Genomic DNA, 20719 nt, shown 5'->3' with positions numbered 1-20719 from the left:
GAGGAAGAGTCCCTCCAGGGGCTGCAACTTAACTCCTCCACAACCTCCTCAACAACTCCTCCACCAGTAGAACAGCCCCGACTACTGGAGTTTGTTTAGTTGGAGAGAAAAGGGCTAAGGTCTCGTCTTTACCTAAATAAATAAGCAACCCCCTCAAAGTGAAAATCAAATGTGGTATGTTTATCTTGGAAGAGTTCCAAAGCGAAGCCTGCTGATCCATTTTCCTTTATTTGTATTCAGTGGCAAGGAAACTGCTCTTTATTTTTTTCAGAGTTACAAATATCTTAAGCCTCATAACATATTTAATAGAATTTTCTAAATAGTTCTGTAATCTTAAAGAGAAACACAAAAAATGTAGGGTATTTTTGTTATGAGTTTGAAGGAAGGATAATATCTTACTAGAAATTGACCATTATTGTGTAATATAGTCTGCTATTATATAAGCTATTATTTTTTCCTATTCATTGTTAGCTCTTAAGCATAAAACAAATATATTAAGCACAGCAGGAAGAAGAAAAATGGACTGTGATTGACCTGTTTGGTGCAGACTGCCATAGTTTTTTAAAACAGAAATTACACAGTATAAACCAATGAGAATATTATAAGGATTTTAAAAATATTTATTTATTTAAATATTTTTTCCCCCGTGTACCTCAGCCTTTTGCCATCAGGCACCACTGCATTTTCTCTCCCCTCCTGGATCATGCATCCTCTCGATGTGTTCTTGGGTGCTTGTCTTCTCTCTCTCCTCCCCAGCTTTGATGGCAGAGGGCCAGGAACCCGATCCAAATCATAATGAATTCATTTGAACTTGGATTGGGTCTTGGGAGAGTGGGTACTAACAGAAACTGAGTAACATGGCAGTAAAAATGTTTTTGGACTTTTAAACTTTTATTATACAAATATTAAAAAGATGGTGAAAATGCAAAGGTGCGTGACCCTCCCAGGTGCCAAGCATGAAACGATAATAACACCGGTGCAAAAAACACCATGTCATTGGAGATTGAAACCCTTTCCCTCGTACCCCTCATGGGGTTACACAGGTAGCACCAGCTGTCCATCTTGCACTTTGCAGAGTGCCCCCTTGATGGTCTAATATGATACCAACTGGTCCACATTTTGTTGCAAGGTGAAGTGTCTAAATTCAAATGTTGCAGGGGTGTAGGTTGTAGCCGTGTTGTTCTAAGGACATAGGCAGACAAGGTTTCTGGGTGAATTTGACCAACTGGTTGGTCTAATAAAAAATATCAAATTCACCCAAGGAACCTTGTCTGCCTAAATTCAAATGTGACACTTCTAGGCCAGGAAGTGAAAGAATTGAAAGGTGTCATCAGTGGCTGCCTCAGTTTTTGCAGTTTTTCAGAGTTGCCATCTTAATCCAGCCCAACAGGAAATTGGCCAGGTAGATCACTTTTCTTGGCCACTTGGTACAAGATACAGAATATGTCCACAGTCTTGGACTACAAGTCCAGCATGCCAAGATTTCTGAGGGTAGCAAAGAGTGACTGCTAGTAGGGGCAGTCCAGAAAGTGTGGAAGAGAGTCTCCTCCATCACCTCCTGCATAAAGGGCAGACCACTGACACCACCGGCTAGGACCTCATGCAGCAGCTGCCACGGGAAGCTGCCAGCTGTCTTGGTGTTAGGGAGTTTGTACAGAGTGCACCAGGCCAGGCAGGCTTGCTCTGCTGTTGCTTAGCATCACCTCTAAGTCATGTCAGGATGCATGTGGACATTGCCTTCCCAGACAGGATCTCAGAGCAGATCTGATCACTGTTTTCATTGGGCATGGGAGGGACAGCAGGTCCTGGGGCTTGTCACTCTTATTGCTGTCCATAGCCAGAGAAACAGACATTGGTAGAGAGGGTCTGTCTAATGCATTTGGGACAGCTTGTTATGTACAGAAGTGGTCTTCTAGGGTGGTAAACACATCCACAGGAAGGGCAGCTTGCACTTCAGCCAAGAGGTGCAAAGCAAAACAGATAGAGTGCAGGCCCAGGTAGTTGGCCAGATGACTGAGATGAGTTGAAGAGGTAGGTCAGCTCGATGGTGTGTGACTGAGCCAAGGAAGCAGTGAGGTTTCTGGAGGCTCGATTCAGTGGTCCCTGCTGCAAGCCAAGTTACAGACCAAGCGCTCCTGCAGCAGCTCTGGAAATTGCAGGCCTGTGCTCTGGGGTCTCAGTTGGAGGTGGGCCCACCAGGCCTGTGCGAGACTGTGGTAGAAGGGTGGCAGGATGTTCTAGCTGAGGTGATTGAGATCCAGCAAGAAAAGTTCTCAGTCAAGGTTTGGATCCCTCATCCAGTGCAGGAAACAATGTCATCTGTTGTCAGGGGAGGCATTCCACGGCAAAGAGCAGGTGCTGAAGGGCTTGTAGACTGAAAGCAGTTACCCTGCTTGCCAGGTCGATTAGGCCCTGACCTTCCTTACTGGTACACCAGAGTCAGTGGATCAGTAGAGGGCAGTTCACCAGAGTCAGTGCTGCCATTGCCAAAAGTCCATGAGGACAAAGTCATTGGCAGGTCCAGGATGGCACACCTATGCCACAAAATAGTAGCTGGCAGGTTGTAGATGACCATGTTATGAGAGACTGAACAGCTGCCAGTGCCACCTCTGTAGTTGTGTCTCAAACACCTCACTAAGCTGTCACAGTTCTTCGTTAGATAGGCTGGTGGGCTAGGAAATGGCTTTGAAGCCATTGCAGCACCAGGGCATGTTTCCTAGCACATGTGGGATCTGAGCACTGGTTGAAGTGCCCAGCAGAAATGTGCCACTTTTGGCCCAGTTGAAAAGATAACATTTGAATGAATGAAACAAACCCTAATGAGATGGAGGAAAAGAAAAGGGGACGAGGGAAGAAAAGTGGAAGGTTAAAAATCCAATTTTATTAATTGATAGAAATTATAATGCCAAATAATATTTGATTGTGTTTCTTCACATGCACATAATTTTGGATGTCTGAGTCTAATTTGATTTTTGTGGGCTACTCAAAAAATACTAGCAAGGTTACCTGCAATCTTCAGTCCTTCTTGGCTTCCTCCACACGATAAAGGAAGAATATTATTAACAAGTTCCTTTTTGTCCTTCTGTGAGCTCCTGTGGGTAAAAGCGATAAGGTAGGAGAGAACTCCCTTTTGTGTACAGGCATTCACAAGGGCAAAGACCAAGAATAGCCCTTTGAAATGTTGCAGCAAAGTGCAGGAGTACAAGTTGTATCTATTTTACAGTTCTTCAGTATTATACCACAATATAGATTTTCAGTGGAGAACACCTTTTCCAGCAGAGCAGAAAACTCCTACCCTTATGAATGAAACAGCTTTTTCTTCTGGTGCAGTTTATCCCCTATTCTAAAATAAAGCAGCTCTACCTAAATTAAATTTATTTATTCTTAATGTTTATAATAAAAAGTATAGTTTAGGAATTTTGTTCTGTAGTTACAATCTGTATGTGTGCGTGTATGCATGTTTGTGTGAGAGAGAGAGAGAGAGAGAGAGCATGTGTGTGGATGCACTTGATTAGTAAAGTATTTTGATTCAATTTTTTTTATTCAGATAGTTACTTAGACCCAATGTATTGTTTTTTATGTTTAATACATTAACTGTCCTATAAAGAGAATAAACTGTTTTGATGTCAAAAAATGAAAACAAATTCCAGACAGAATTTATTTTGAAAAGGATGACAACATGTGGGTCCCCATTGTGATCACAAGGTTCAGTGAACTGTACAGATGATGGAAGTATTCTGCAGGCTCTCCATGGTGCACAGCTTCAACACCTACCAGCCATTTTCTTTTTGTGACCTGCATCCTTTGATATGCTGAACATCTTTTATTGCCAGTGAAGTTAGCTAAGCCTTCTCTACTCACAGTTTGGGTGTGCAGTTTTTTATTGATTGTTCTAAAACTGTTTCAGACCACATCAATGTTTAAATAAGTGCAACTTTATGCTATTATTTGTCATTGGTAAAAATTGGTATCAGAGTAGTGCCTGCAAACCAGGCCTTACAGTTAAAGGCCTTTAGCCCCCAGGTGAATACTTACCTACATGTGTTACTGAGTTTCTAAAAAAACAAATAATGTCAGCTGAAGTAACTTTCAATTTTATTTATATACGTAACTTAGTAACATCTTGGTCAATTCCTCCTTCTTATGTTTACTACAGAAATGTCTTTCTTGGGCAATGAATTTTCATGGAAGACAGTTATAGAACTTCATACCACATATTGGCTGTATTCATTACTATAAAACTACTGTAAAATTAATCCTTCAAATTTATGTGTAGGTTAGTTTAGCACAGTAAAAATGGAATCTCTAAACAATTTTAACTTTTCTTTTCCTTTCAACTAAGGAAATGCTACTTCACCACAAGTACAAAGACCTTCCTTCATGGACTACTTTGATAAACAAGATTCCAAGAATAAAAGTCCTGAAAACTGTAACCAGAACATGCACGAACCCTACCACATATCCAAAAATGTTTTTCCTGATAACTGGAAAGTCCCTCAAGATGGAGACTTTGATTTTGTAAGTACATTTTAAATGTTTATTTTTCTAAAGTTTAGGTCGTTACTTGTTATTTATTTTATGCATACCAGAATTAATCCTTTCTATTAGTGTAAATAAAATATGTCATTTTCAAGGGTCCTTCCAAATATTTCATACCTCCATCTACCAGCTGATAAATAAATACACTTACCTAGTACAGAAGATAACTTTAAAGTTAAGAGTTATGAAAACATCAACATTCTTTGTAACTCTTATTTTCTTTTTAGTAAAAGTGCTCTTGGCACTTTTCAGTTTATGTTGCATTTTATCTTTATCAAAATGCTCATTTGGCTTAGGTATACTAAAGGCTTGAAAGCATTAACATACTATTAATGTTGGGTTGGTTTAGTATTCAAATGAGACCTGTAGAAAGTTATTATTAAACATATTAAATGTGAGAGAACAACTTACCTATCTCCCAAGTAGATTGAAGATAGATAAGATCACTTCTTGTATCCTTTGAGACCTTTGTTATGGATATGGTCTCTAACAAAATTCTTGTAAAACTCATCTTTCTGGGTGGAATGACTGCATCTGTAGAAATCATGCACAAATCTCTTTGTTCTTATTTTCACTGGCTTGCATAGTATCATTTTCATTTATTTTCATTTTGTCCACCTTCCAAGGTATGATAGAGACAAAAAGGAGCCTGTTCCTAAGCCACTAGTAAACTTCAAAACATATATATATAGGGGGGTGTGTGTGTGTGTGTGTGTGTGTGTGTGTGTGTATGTATGTATTTTAAAAATATTCTTTTATCAAAGAGAAATAAATAGAGTGGATTGGAGAAGTGTAAGTTATATGTTTTCTCATTTAATTATATTTTTCTAACACTTCAGAACAAAAAAAATTAATAAGTCTCTTGTAGCTTTAACAAATTTTGCCCTTCATGGCAGTGTAGTAGCTAAATATTGATCACATGATGTCATTAAAAAGTACGTCTGGGATTTAGAGAAAAACATTTTTTTAATATAAAGTGATAGCTGTAGGTATATAATATGTTTCTCAATTTTCACCTGGTATATTTCTAAATAAAACTGATTCTTAAATTTAAGCTGCTAGGAACCAGTTAAGCAGTGCATTATAAGCTGTTGCTAAGGATGAATAAAGGCTCTGAATAACTATCATATTTTTTCTAGACTACAGAAATCCCATAGTTGACATCTTCATAATCAGCCAATAAAATAACTAACGCATATTCATTGGAAAATAACTATCTGTATCTAAATGAGGTTTATTGTGGTGGTAATTTCATAGATTTCATAGACATCAGGGCTGGAAGGGACCTTGGAAGATCATCGAGTCCAGCCCCCCGCCCAAAGGGCAGGAAGTCAGCTGGGGTCATAGGATCCCAGTAAGATAAGCATCCAGTTTCATCTTGAAGGTGTTCAATGAAGGCGCTTGAACCACCTCCGGTGGCAGGCTGTTCCAGACCTTGGGGGCTCGGACAGTAAAGAAATTCTTCCTTATGTCCAGCCTGAAACGATCTTGAAGTAGTTTGTGACCATTCGACCTCGTCATGCCTTGGGGCGCTCTGGTGAACAAACGTTCCCCCAGATACTGGTGGTAACCCCTGATAAACTTGTAGGTGGCCATCAGATCACCCCTGAGCCTGCGCTTTTTCAGGCTAAAGAGCCCCAGGGCTCTCAGCCTGTCATCGTAGGGTCTGCTTCCCTGACCTCTGATCATGCGCGTGGCTCTTCTCTGGACTCTCTCAAGCTTCTCCACATCCTTTTTGAATTGTGGAGCCCAAAACTGGACACAGTACTCCAGCTGCGGCCTCACTAAGGCCGAGTACAGGGGGAGAATGACGTCCCGGGATTTGCTTGAGAAGCATCTATGGATGCAAGCCAGCGTTTTGGTCGCTTTACTAGCCGCTGCATCGCATTGCAGGCTCATGTTCATCTTGTGGTCAATGATGACCCCCAAGTCTCTTTCTTCCATAGTGCTAGCCAACATAGCACTGCCAAGCCTATAAGGATGCTGCGGGTTTTTTTCCCCAAGGTGGAGAACCTTGCATTTATCGGTGTTGAACACCATCAGATTCTTGTCCGCCCACTTGCTGAGCCTGTCCAGGTCAGCCTGGATAACCTGCCTGTCTTCTGGTGTGGATGCTTTGCCCCAATAATAATGTAATAATGTTGTTTTTAGAACAGTTTGAAAAGTATGCTAGTTTTTACATACTGGCTAAGAATTTTAGCCAAAGATGAACACCTTAGTAAATTATTTACTAAGGCCCTGATCTGGTTAACATAAATCCACATGAATAAATTTACTCTTGAGTTGTTCTTTTGAACTGTATATGACTAACAGCATGTGTAAAGTTGCATGTATTGATAAGTGTTTGCAGGATTAAGCCTTAGAAAAGTATATGTTGAATGTGGCAGAGCACTTGCAGTGCCCGCCACTTTAAGGGCTGAGTCAGGCAGCCAGCAGGTGCTTGATTGCAGCAGCCATTTTAAAACATTGGCTGCCTATATACAGCAGTTTGTTGCTGGCAGCCAGGCAGAAAAATCGCCTGGCTGAAAGGCTGTACAAAACATCCAGGAGGTAAGGGGAAGAGCTTATGGGGATGGCTAAGAGGCTCTTGGTCCTGGGCACGACCAAAAACTGCACCCTGCCAGGAATGGGGGCCTGGTGGGGCTCCTAGTGGTACGGGAGTCCCCAGGAAATATCAGGTCAGTTACCACCCTGGTGAAAGGCAGGTCAGGGTACCTTAACTCCTAGCCTCCACAACACTGTCAGTACAAGGGGGCCAGGCACGGCTACGGCCACCTGAGCCCAAAGAGGGTATAAGACTCGGGCGGGGCCAGGCATGGCTGCAGCCACCTGAGTCTCCACAGGGGAGGGAAACCCTGGAGCCCTGAAGAAGGGGGTAGATGTGTAACCCCAGAGAGGGTGGTAGCAGGGCCCAAAAGAGGGTTGAATAGGGCTGAGGGTCAGCCTGAAAGGCAGCCCAAGGGAGTGTGCTAAGTAGGTCTGTGGGTCAGCTTGAAGGGCAGCACATGGGCCAACCCCTGGAGAGCAAATTGAGAGAAGTGTGGAGTCCCAGAAAGCGGGAACAGAGGGCTGGGAGCATAGTACGTGGAGCCGGGGGCCCAGTGTGTTTGTATATGTCTACGTAAAGCTGCCCTGGGAAGGGCCAGGGCAAGTTTGGCCCAGGTAAGGAACTTGGCTGGCCACGACCCAAGTGAGGTTCGTGGGAGAGGCCCAAAAGACTGTACTTTTGCCACCCAAGGCATGATCTGGATAAAGCCTATGGTCTATGGGAGCCACTCCAAGAGGGAGCAGGGTGGGATGAGTTGTCGATGTGAGAAAGAGACCCTGTGAGAGGGGGTGGAATGTGAGAGGCCCTAGTGAGAGGAGGGTGGTATGAATGTGTGTGTGAAAGAGGCCTGACATACATTTCATAGACATTAGGGCTGGAAGAGACCTTGGAAGATCTCCGAGTCCAGCCCACTGCCCCAGGGACAGGAAGTGAGCAGGGGTCATAGGATCCCATCAAGATAAACATCCAAATGTCTCTTGAAGGCGTTCAAAGTAGGTGCTTGAACGACCTCTGGTGGCAGTCTATTCCAAACCTTGGGAGCTCGGACAGTAAAGAAGTCCTTCCTTATGTCCAGCCTGTAATGGTCATGAAGGAGTTTGTAACTGTTCGACCTTGCCATCCCTTGGGGTGCTCTGGTGAACAGACGTTCCCCCAGATCCTGGTGAGCGCCCCTTATAAACTTATAGGCAGCCACCAGATCACCCCTGACCCTGCACTTTTCCAGGCTGAAGAGTCCCATAGCTCTCAGCTTGTCATCATAAGGTCTGTTTTCCTGACCTCTGATCATGCGCGTGGCTCTCCTCTGGACTCTCTCAAGCTTTATTAAGAGATAAAGCCTTCATATTTACATACATAAGCCAATCACTGACTGACAATTTTAGGAAAAATTGTCTATGGTTAGGTTATTGTGAAATTGTCTCTTACAGGGTTTCTTCCTTTGAAGCATCTGGTATTGAATGCTGACAAAGGCAGGATATTGGTATGAAACAATTATTTGTGTTTATGTTAGAAGCACTCCAGTTTGACTTTACATAGTCAGAAATGTTTTCAAAAATAAAAACCCTTTGGAAACGGTTATTGGCACCAATTACAAATGGTTTGCAGGAGACTTCCTGAAAGAATAAATCACGGGGGGCATACATAATAAATTGCCTGCTTTTATAAAATCAACATTAATTTTTTAGATTGCTGACATACAGTTTTTAAATGATTCATGACAACGATAAATAATAGAGAATCTTAGTACTAAAGAACTCAGTTCTATGTCAGATGGAATTAGCCTTAGTGAAACCTAGGAAAAAAAATCTAAGAGTGAATATTGTGAATGCTACGTTTGTTAAAAAAATAACACTTTGGAATTAGAGTGTAAATGCCAATCAGGATCCAGTCCACTGGTATCATACTGTAGTGGTACTCTGTACAGCTATGTGGAAGAACAATATGCTGTATAAGTTGGTGCTGATCAGTCTCATTTGGGAACTGATAGAATTGTTCTTATGAGAGAGAGGAGTAGTATGTTTAATGGTGCTTCCTGAGGCAATACATAGCATGCCAATAGTGGCAGCAAACAAGTTCTTTGCCCCTTATCCAGAAGGATGGCGGTAGGGGGAGGGAGAATGTCATAGCAATGGTTGGTAATAGCCTTTTTTAGATGTATTGAGTGGGAAAAGTAATAAGAAGTTCATTAGTGCATGTGGCTGTTGTCAGTGTAAAAGGAGAAGTGCCAATCAAAAATTGAAATAAAAAGAAAAAATGTCAGTTGCATGTTTTATTTTTAAACAAAGTTAATACTAAAGAAATATTTAAGGGCTTCTGTTTATAAAAAGAGATTTAAAAATTAAGTTGGCTAGACTGTTTTTTGATTCAGAGGAATAATGGATTGGAAACACCACAAATCCCTGCAAATACTTAAATGGAGTCAGATTTATACAATTGGAGCCTAATGTTTTAGTCTAAAAGGTGTGTTTTATTTAACATTGTCTTACCAAAATGCCTATTTCCTAACACATTTTATCAACAAGAGACCATTCTATCTCTGTTTATCAGTGAGTTCAAGATAAAATTATGTAAAAATACAGGCAACCTTAACCCTGTTTTGCTTAGCGCTGTTTTGCTATAATGCTCACTTTACATTGATACCCGATTCCACTTAGCACTCTGTGAGTTTCATTATAATGCTCACCGGCATCGTACAGCTGGCAGCAGGGAGGAAAAAAATGATTTAGCTTAAAGGTATTCCACCTAATGCTTCGTTTTTGGGGAACCAAATAAGAGCGCTAAACGGGGGTTTCCTGTAGTTACCTTTTTAAAAATAATAAATTACATAATGTAGATACAGTGGTCAACCTTGAGGACCTGCTAATTTTCCTGTAGATACTATGAATAGATAAGGTTACTCAAATATCTGCAGTTTATATTATAATGAATGCACAATATTCTGTAGAAATGGAGGTAAAATAATTTGGTAACTAAACAAGGAATGTTGTTTCCCTGTGTATCTAAATGGCAGTTTTCTTGCAGTCTACTTTGCCATGTTTGGCCCTGCCTTTATGCTGTTTATGTATCAACTGTATTGTTTGCACATTCAGTAGAGGAAACATAGTTAGCTTTTAGGAACAGGTTAACTGTATTACTGTATTTAGCTGAATCCAATATAACCCTAAATTTAAGATGATGCCCCAATAATTAGATTCTGTACATAGGAAATGTATACATTTGTTATAATTTCACATGTATAGAATCTAATTGTTGGAGGGTAGTCTTCAATTAGGGCCATCTGTCCCTATTGGAGGGCTGGTGGTAGTAGGGGAGATTGGAGGGGACTGACAGTAGTGGGGAAGCCCAGTGATGCGGGGGGTTCAAGTACTTTGGCCCCTGCCCTTTGCCCACCTCACAGCCTGCTGCCTGTCCTCTCCCTACTACTTGTTGCACCATGCCTGCCCCCTGTCCCCCTCTTCCTTTATCTTCTGTCCCCTCAAGGCCTTTGTCCTCCCCCCACCCTCTGCCCCCACTCTCCTCTCCCCCCTCTATGGCCTCCCATGCCATTTACCCTTGCTCTGCTCCAGCAGGCTCCAGTTCCATTCCACCCTGGGGCATGGAGAATGACTTCATCCCAGCCTGGTAGCTGCCACTTCTTACTCAAATCCAAGATAAGGGAGTTTTTTCTTCCATGTTAAATGTGAGAAAAGCCTCATCTTGGACACAAATACAGCAATAAACAGACTAAAGGGCAGTGATATAACTGGGATCAAACTCTAACATATGATTGCCCAAGAAGCTGAGGATAAGGGTTCTGGGCCCCTGTCACAGCACAGGGATCTGACCACCACACCACACGTAAAGCATTATTCAGCACAACTGCTTGGCCAGTGCATAGCCTACTATGCATGCTTAGTCTATGCACACACACATGTTTCCGGATTGCAAGGGAGGTAGTATCACAACTATATGTAAGTATCAAAAACACAACTTACACAGCTAAAAAGCTGCCATCTAGACACACAAAAGGAAATAGAATTCCACTTAAAGTCTACTTGGAATTTTTTAAAGAGTGGTATTTCTGGAGGTATATTTTTCTGAGTCTGCATAAATGGGTAAAAAGTTGCAATTTTACCATTACCAAGTCAAACAGTTTCCTAGGAGAGTAAAGGTGTAGCCATTCATTTGTGCAGAATTTGAACTTTTAAAAAAGTTGTTTCAGTAATTGCATATTTCTTTTGACAGCAAGTGATGTACTTTTTCATTTTTTTTGTTTAGTTGTACTCATCTGAACTGAGACTATTAGTCTGATTTGATTTTTAGTACTGTGGGTTTGAAGGTTGATATTTGTTTCTGTCTTATGTCTTTGATCATGTTTTACTGAATATCCCAATTAATCAGTTTTGTTTATTGGTCTGTTGGTCTGTGCCTGCTCAAACGAAGCTCCTATTGAAGTCATGGTAGTTTGCCTGAATAAATGCATTGTCCTGCATTAGGTACATTATGTGTAACTTAAATAAGCTTGATTCTGATACCTTCTACTGCTGATGAATAGTAAATTACTTTACAAGTTATCCCACAGGAGCTCTAATTGATGAGTAAGATGCTATTTAGATAAGGGGTTTAGATTCTAGTCTGATCTATTAAGAAGGCATTTCTTGAACTTTGTAGTCTTGCTAAAATAGTTTCTGTTAATAATTACCTTGGTGGACAGGATGAAATAATTCACTTGTAATTCTGTATAGTGAAGGCCATAATTATCATATGAGATAAAAGATCCATACTTATACACAACTCCATATGGAAAATAGTATTATTGATTTAGTTTTTCTTTAAAAAAGGTGACTGCTTCTTTGAAAATTTAGGCTGTGATAATTCTGTATTGTTCTTAGGTCACCTGTTACTCTGCTCATGGCTTTAAATTCTTTTAGTTTGCTTGTCTGTTTTCAAATTTCCTGCTAAAGGATGAAAGCCAAAAATGTGCAGCTGTTAAGACACTGGACCCCAGACAAATGAATAACTGATAAAGTATTTTTAAACATTTTATTCACTTTGGTTCCAATAAAGCATGACACTTTAGCATGTGAACAGTTCCATCAAATAGTTCAATGCTTTTATGGGTTGGCTTTTGTGGTATCAGAAAATATCCCCAAATCCTTGTATTTTACATACCAGTGGTAGCTCAAAACAATGGAAAGGTAGGCATGAATTCAGTTTGCACCAGAATAGGTGCCTTACCATCTTGATTTCAGGAGGCTCTCCTATTTTTCCTTTTCCTAGTTTTTCACCCTTACCTTGTAGACTTAGCTTCTACATTTTCTTTCCTTTCTGCATACCAACCTCTTTCTGTACAGTCAGGATAGACCTATACAAAATGCAGCTTATTTCTGAGCAGAATATATGTAGAAGGAATTGTGCTACATAGCAGCTAGGGAATAAGACAGAACAGGACCCCTTTCAAGTGTCATATACCTTTATAGGTAGGTGCAGACAGTCAAAAAGCCCGAGGCTGAATTGATTCAGTCTTTTCAGGTTAGTCTAAGCTGCACAAATTAAATTGAAACCAAAGTGAACAGACATTTACCTTCGAGTCAGGAAATACAGCCACATGCCTGCAGTGGCTCAGGCCAGAAGCCAGGGGGTGCTAGAGTACAGCTCTCTGGCTGTGTTCACTACCTCTTCCTGCTGCCCCTGAGATCTCTGGGATTTACAGCCCAGAATTACAACAGCAGCACTCAGCAGCACTCTGCTCACCACTTCCTCTTCTTGCTTCCAGGTGCCTCTGGGATTTGTAGTACACAGTTGTAGTCATTAGTAAATTTAAGTTTGAGCTAGGGAAGGGATATTCAATTCCCCTTCTTGGACCCAGACCCCAGCTGGAGTTTGCCTGAGGGGGGGCAGTCCCCCCACCCTGCAGACTGAGCTGCATCCCTAGCCAGGCTTGTTTCCCCCCCTGCACCCTTTTGTCAGCCAGCCCTCACTCCTCCAGCTAGGGAGCAGAGGGGTGGTGTCAGCCCTGCTCTCTGGAGCAGACAGCACAGCCTAGCCCAAGGCTACAAGGTGGTTACATAATTGGTTGGATCATCATGCTTAACAAGTAGTTATCAATGGCTCAGTGTTCATTTGGGAGGAGGTATGAAGTGGGGTTCCCCAGGGGTCTGTCTTGGGTCTGGTATTGTTTAATATTTTCATTAATTATTAGATAATGGGATTTTGTGCGTGTAGCAAATTTGTAGACAACACCAAGTTGGGTGGAGGTACAGACACTCTAGAAAGCAGAACTAGGATTCCGAATGACGTGGATAGATTGGAAAAATGATATGAAATTCCTCAGATGAGATTCAACAAGGACAAATGCAAAGTCTTACCCTTGGGATGGAATAATTGTATGCTCAAATACCGTACAATTGAGGAACGATGGCTAGGCTGCAGTACTGCAGAGAAGGTCCTTAGGGTCACAGTAGCCTATAAGCTGAATATGCACCAAAACTGTGTTTTTCTTGGAGGAAAAAAAAGCCACAATATACTGTGTTGTATTAGGAGGAGCGTCACTTGCAAATCAAGGGAAGTGATTCTTCCACTCTAGTTTTGGGTCCTGCATTTCAAGAAGGATGTGAACAGATTGGGAAGAGTCCAGCAAGGAGCAACAGAAATGATTAGAGTCTTGGGAGTTATAACTTATGAGGAAAGGCTGAAAGGGCTAAGGTTATTTAGTCTGGAGAAGAGAAGACTGAGGAGGATTTTGATATCAGTCTTCAAATATCTGAAGGGCGAATATAGAGAGAATGGAGATGGACTTTTCTCTATGTTTACAGGGGATAGGACTAGGAACACTGGCCTCAAACTTCAGTGGGGGAAATTAATTTGGAGATTAGGAGAACTTTCTGACTATGACGATAGTCAAGCATTGGAACAGGCTACCTAGAGAAACTGTGAAATCTCCATTCCTGGAAATTTTCAAGAGCAAGTTGGATGGACACTTGGCTAGGGTGGTTTAGTCAGGGATGACCCTGCTTTGACCAGGAGACTAAACTAGATGACCTTGTGAGGTCCCATCTATCCCTATTTTTCTATGAACCTGTTATTCTACTTCATCTGTAAGTTACCAGCCCTGGATAGTAGTGATTCAATATTATCTAATGGTTGTTTGGTGGTACCAGTATATGATTAGTTTCCAGTCACCATTATGCTTTCCTTCTTTTTCAAAAGAGAGGTCAAGAACTTCTTACACCACAGAGCTTGAACTACCTCTCTTATCACTGAAAGAAATCTTTCCCCAAACTTGTGTTGAAGCATGTTGGCCATATTTTTCTTATGGAGTGCAAAGCTTGCTCTGATTTTGTCCTTGTGGATAAATAGGAGATTTCATTCTATTAATCTATTACATAGCACCATCATTTGAGTATCTTGCCATAAATGAAGGATTAATTCCTCTCTCTCTGTCACCTGAGGCTAATCTGTTAGCATGCTTAAGAGGGGGTACACAAAACACAGCCATTGTAACCCGCACCCCCTTTTATAAAATAGTTCAGTAGTTAGTAATGGATCTGGGAAGTAGGCAACATGAGTTCAGTTCTCTTTTCTGTATTAGTGGATAAAATCCACATTTCTCACCTCCTAGGAGAATAGGCCTAGCTACTAGATGATGGAGCTTTCAAGTCCACCTTGTTAAAGACGTTTCAATTTGTATAGAAAAAATGGAAAATCATTATTCAAGAGGGAAAAATCAAGCTTGAGCAGGAGACTGTAACCTAAGGCTTAGGGCATTCACTGGGGGGGGGGGTTGTCTTGTGTTCCAATCCCTGCTTCAGTGATTGGTTATGTATTTTTATTAACTGTAGAGGAAGTTGAACTGAATTTGGGTTCCCAGAGGAGAGAATTACATTTAGATTCCCCATGTGAGATTGTAAGCTTGTGCTCTAAGTTATATTCACCTTCTCTTGCTCAGAGCTGGAAATCAAATTGCTTTCATCAACACCAAATCTACACTATTAATTTTAAGCTTAATTTTATGGTCATATAAAAATTCTTGCAAGAGTGCAAATTAAATGATTAAATAATTTACATAAAGTATCACGTTTGGAGTTTCTGTAGAGCAGAGAGGCTGGATATAAAATTGTGAATATTGAAAAAGAATTGGCCTGAACTTTAGTGGTTTTACTCAGTTGTAAATACATATTTTACATTCAGGGATCATTAGGAGATTTCTCTTTCAGCTTTCACTTCCTATATAAATTCTTCATTTAAGTGTATTCTTTTATTTTTTTTGTTAAATGATATGGAGCTAATGTCACAATGTAAAGAATTTAAGATCAAAAGAGCCACATTTACTCAGGTTAAGTGTTTTATTTCATAACTGGAACCACTGCTTTCTATAGTACCAATCAACAAGTAAGATATTCATTGTTTTTAAGGGTGGCAGGGCATGGTTTAACTTTAATAGTTTAATAGTTAAATTGTACAGTATGCGGCATGCAGTAACATCCATTATAAACAGCTGTTCCAAATAAGGCATAGCTATTTACTTGCAAGGTTTTATTAGAGCTCATTCCTTGCACTGAGTACAGAGAGTCAAAAGCCCAAGACTGAATCGATTCAATCTGAGCTGCATAGATTGAACCAATAAGCAGGTGAACTTTTGATTCCGGAAATGCAGCCACATGCCTGCACTGGCCCAGGCCAGAAACCGGGGGAGCTAGATAATGCCTCCCTGCTCGCTCCAGTAATAGGCTGGAGCACACAGCTTGACCCTGCAAGGGGGAGTTTGCAGGGGAGGTGCAAAGCATCCTGGGATGGTAGGGGACTTGAATTTGGAGGGGATCTGGGTCAGAAGTTCAGTAAATGGATTTAACGTAAATCAGCTGAGTCTGATACTACATCCATCCAGGCTTATCTTAAACCGGTTTTGGCCATTTTGAAAGTGATTTACGTGCACTGAACTTCTGTTGAACTTCAGTAACTTGGAAATGCTGCACCTCTTAATGTAAAACCAAGTTAGCTCAAATAGTATTACTTGACCACTTACATGGCCAGTTCTTTTGAATATGATTTTTTTACAAATATTATATCTTTATATAGTCATGTTGTTTCTCCCCTCTAGCTTGTTTCTACATGAGAATTGTTTTGGATCAGATATCTAAATTCTGTAGAGGATCAGTGGCATGGGCACTAAGGTGCATGAATGATAGCCCAGAGGTCGCAAGTTTGACGCCACAGCAGAAGTCAGATTTCAGTGAATCTGCAAATTCTGCTAAAAACTTGTTTCACAAGGACATGAATAGGAAAGCAATAAACTTAATTTAACACTGCATAATTTAAGTAGATTTCTTTGGTTTATTAGTTGCTTTTTCTGAATTTTTGAAACAAAACAGTGTTTCATCATTGTCTTAGTAAGAGAACATATTCATAGATTTCTTGGGCACCTGCATCACAGATGTGGGGAGTAATAGGCAAATTTCAGTTCACTAGACCATAATTTGCTATATGTATTTTTCCAGTTAGCCTTCTCTTTAACTTTTTACTTAATTTCACAATTAAGTTTTGCATTTAAATATTGTTCTGGACAACCTCTTTCCTTTAATAGTTTGTACTGCTGCAGGATACAGAGTCAACAAATGATTCTGTACTAAGTGTAACAAAATGATAACTAATCCTAACTGCCAATAAACTAGGCATTGGCTCTACTAACTTAATTTAATCTAGAAAGAGTTGATAAACCTCATCTGCACTGATTGAGTCAATTATTTTAACTGCACTGAGAAATCAAGAAACACTTTTTTCTGTGTAGGATAACAAAAGAAAAAAATAAAAGGCAAAAATCCATTTAGTACAGTAACACCAGAAGAATGATTTCTGTCTTTGATAGAATTCTTTCCAAACAGGCATGGTGTCCAGATTGTTTAACGTTAAACAGAGAACGTGTAGATCATGTTTTGCAGCAACAATGGTATCATATTTAAGTAGATACATTTTGGGTGATTTAAAGATTCTGGAATAGCAACAAAAATTTAAAAAGCCATCTGTTACCTTAAGCAGAATTTTGCAGTAGGTTCCAACCAGAACGGATACATTAGGATTATAATTTTTGTATAATAGTGATAGTGCAAACACTTTGGTTAAAATCTGTAATTGTATTATTGTGTCAGTTGATAAGGTGAGAGCTTATAAGGTATGATAAAATGACTAAATACCATGCAAAATACAAAATAAATTACAAATAAAACTTTGCAATTCATAAAAAGTGTTAAATATTGGCTTCATTGGCAATCCCCTATTGATGTCCAAAGCTGGTACCAGTAATCCCAGTAGTGATTTTACACTACTTTTAAAGCAACGGTTTACTTTCTACTGGGTGCATTCTTCTCTATAATTGAAGGGGGACATTTTTTATGTAACGGTTTGTCATTGAACCATTTTATGCCTTCTTCAGAGTGCTGTGAAACTTTTAAGTATTAAAATGTATTCACTTTGTCTTTCTTTAAATGAGTTGCCTGAAAATTATGAATCATTACCAGATGCTTGCAAACAGGATATTATAGATGATGGTTACAAGTTTTTTTCGTTAACTGAACATATAAAAACCTCAGATTGCTGAATTTACTTGGATTATGAACATGCATAAGAGACAAACAAGGGAGTACATGCCCTGCTGTGTTGGCTCTTTTCTTTTGGGTCAGTTGTGGGATTATTGATATCAGCAAACTGGTCAGCATGCAGAATTCTCATCAATTTCTGCTCAGAAGCTCAGTGTCTGTAAAGAGAGCAGAGGTGGTATAAGTACATGTGCTCCTGGTATTTGCACCTCCACATCTAGCACATATTTTATAAACATCAGGGGACATGTACCAGCTGAGCCCTGTAGTATTTCTTATTATTGAGGGCAAATACAGCCTCTTGTACAGAAAGAAGATATCTTCAATAAAGAAAGAAGTGTTTGTATATAGGGAGTAGGATTAAAATGATTTGTATATTATGGCACTAATTTATGAAGTTGATCAGACGGTCATAATTTATGTGGTATAAGTTACACTAATATGGAATGTAAATGAAAAATGTCTCCCCCCCCCCGCCTTTGTATTATCTTTTTAAATTTTGTAGGTCAAATGTAAGAAATAGTAGATCTGGTTCAGGTACACTAATACTCTTTTGTGTCTTCTGCCAGTATAAAGAGACATAAAAGGAAGCATAAATTTGCATGTCTTCTTGGTAAATAGAGAACTGTGTGGCATTTTCTCTTCAAGTCCATCCTTACTCCAAGCACAGGATGGAGTAATTGAAAATCAGGACCAATACTTTCTGATTCTGTATCAAGACTTAGGAACCTTAACTAAGATAAAAAGAAAAAAGAAAATGTTAATTAATTATTAAATATACTTGGGTAGATTTGCAATCGTTTTATCCTCTTTTGTTTTAGGATGTAGAATATTTTAATTATAAAAGGATGAGTAGAAAGATAATGTAGTGAAAAGCAACACTTTTGAGCCCTAATAGACACAACTTTTGTGATCTTATTCCTCCCATCATTTTTTCGAAAACCTAATCTTTGTCCATTAGGAGTTAAACTGTTTCACTGCAAAGTGTTTAATATACATGGGATCTAGTAACAATTTTTCTTTCTACCAGCTAGAATGGAGAGCTGAAGGGCAGCTCATATGTATGCATTTGCTTATATAGTACAAGGTCTATAATTTGTGCATAGTTTAAAGATGAGAAGAATGAAAAGAAAGCATTAAGATATGGTGAGATGAAGCAGTACAGATTATTATAAAGTAACACCTTGTTACCTTAGTAACGAGTTGTCTTTATTAATATACCTCAGTAAATTCAGCATATAGCTCAGTAACCTTTATGTTTGGAACAGATTCAAGCACTTTGAAAAACCATCAGCTTGAACAGGTTTTAGAAGATGCTTTTTCACATACCAGAACCATTATGTTTCATGTCTCTGGACACATTGTTTTCTCTCACTAAAGAGATGTTTAATCCAAATAGTTTTTCCATGTAATATGAATAAGTGTTTCTACCAAGATCATGTACCACACCTTTGGGTATAATCTCTGATCCAAAAATTGAGTGATAATATTAGAGACATGTATGTATGTCTGATTTTGGTTTTGTCAGCTTTGAGAAAGTTCTTCTAAATCAGACTTACAAAATTATTGTGCAGATTTAGCAGCCCAGGGACAAATTGTATTCTCTCACTCTTGCAATGATGATTAATGACAATGAAAAGAAGTAAAAATAAAACTTGCCTCAGGAGACTGAGCGAGTAGAATTTTGCAAGGCTGTTTTAAGTTAATTTTCATAACTTTCTGGTTTAGAAGAGGATTTCCTCATTCTGTGGTTTGTTAAAGAAAATATTGTTTTTTCAGTTTAACATTACAGTGTAACAAAATGGAAGTATTTTTCTACAGCAATCTAATAAGGGCATAAAGACTTGTCAAATAGGATTCCAACATTCTAACAGAAACTATTTCTGGATTAATTCTGTGTCCATGGGGTTAGTAGTCTGTATTCAAGAGATGTGCATTTGATTTATATGCCATATATCATGATGAACTCAGTGTACATATATGACGTTTCATGCACCAAGTCTGAGAAGTGAAAAGACTGACATGAATAGTGTTAAACATGATGCAGAAAGTAGAAAAAATCTGCTTAGTTCTTCTTGTTTGTAGTTTAATTTTATGATTAAACAAATCATGAAAGTTACTGAAGAAAAAGATCTCTCTAGAATTAAATCATTTACTCCATTTGCTCACACTGTAGGATCATTCCCTATCATATTTATTATTTTTTATTACTTCTGCGCTGGTAGTGGCTATTGTATGTTGTGGTAGACATTCCAATCATAGACAAAGGTCACATTGTGCTTTGCACTATAAACACACATCATTGATTCTCAAACTGCATGCTGCAGTTAGGTGTGCACACATGATTCACAAAATAATCTTGGAGATTTCAAATAGGAATCCATAGTGTGAAAAACAGTCAGACCTGTTGTGTTTATTCTGAGTTCTTTGTAACAGCATAACAGAATAATTACTTTATTGTTTTTCTGTAGTCAAAAAATGAGCGAAAGCTGGCATTTTCCAAGGGGTACCTCATTTGTTCAGGGATCCCTTCTGAGTTCAAAAAGGTTGAGAACCACTGCCACACACAATACAAAAAGACAGTAATTCCCCCAAATACTTTGTTTTTTCTTTTCTTGTTTTGATTTGTAATGATACTTGGAAAAAAGAGATCTCCAAAGGAGCCTCAACAATAAAATCCTGATTTTTACAATGCGTTGTGACGTAAAAAATATTTTGTTTAGAGTTAAAAAGGTAATATTTTAATGTAAAGTTGTAGTAACATATGGAACATAAGACAGAGCTATTCTATAGCCTCTAATTTCCCCATTTGTTCTTATACTTAAGTGTTGATCAATAATGTATTGCAGAACAGAATCCCTATTTAAAAATATGCAGAAATTCCCACACAAAATCACCTGCCTAGAAACAAAAGCAATATTGCAGACTCTAAACTACATAATGCTACATAAATTGCAATTTAACAATAGAGCAAATATTTATCTTTATATCTATAACAATAGTGTATGACAAGCAAAACATCTAAGGCCCCAAACAATTGACTCTCATTGTAATCAATATA

General features: G+C 39.2%; 1 protein-coding gene across 1 annotated transcript in view; it reads left to right on the top strand.

The window, feature by feature from the left end:
* LOC102371773 (serine/threonine-protein kinase 3) overlaps positions 1-20719 on the top strand; it is a 244257-nt gene that overhangs the window by 205323 nt on the left and 18215 nt on the right. Inside the window, exon 10 of the mRNA XM_025192051.1 lies at positions 4343-4518. Coding sequence (XP_025047836.1) covers positions 4343-4518 — 176 coding nt within the window. The remainder of the gene's footprint in view (positions 1-4342; positions 4519-20719) is intronic.

Source organism: Alligator sinensis, unplaced genomic scaffold, assembly GCF_000455745.1.
Source record: "Alligator sinensis unplaced genomic scaffold, ASM45574v1 scaffold497_1, whole genome shotgun sequence".
Taxonomy (NCBI): Eukaryota; Metazoa; Chordata; order Crocodylia; family Alligatoridae; genus Alligator; species Alligator sinensis.
This window is presented reverse-complemented; position numbering and strand designations above follow the sequence as displayed.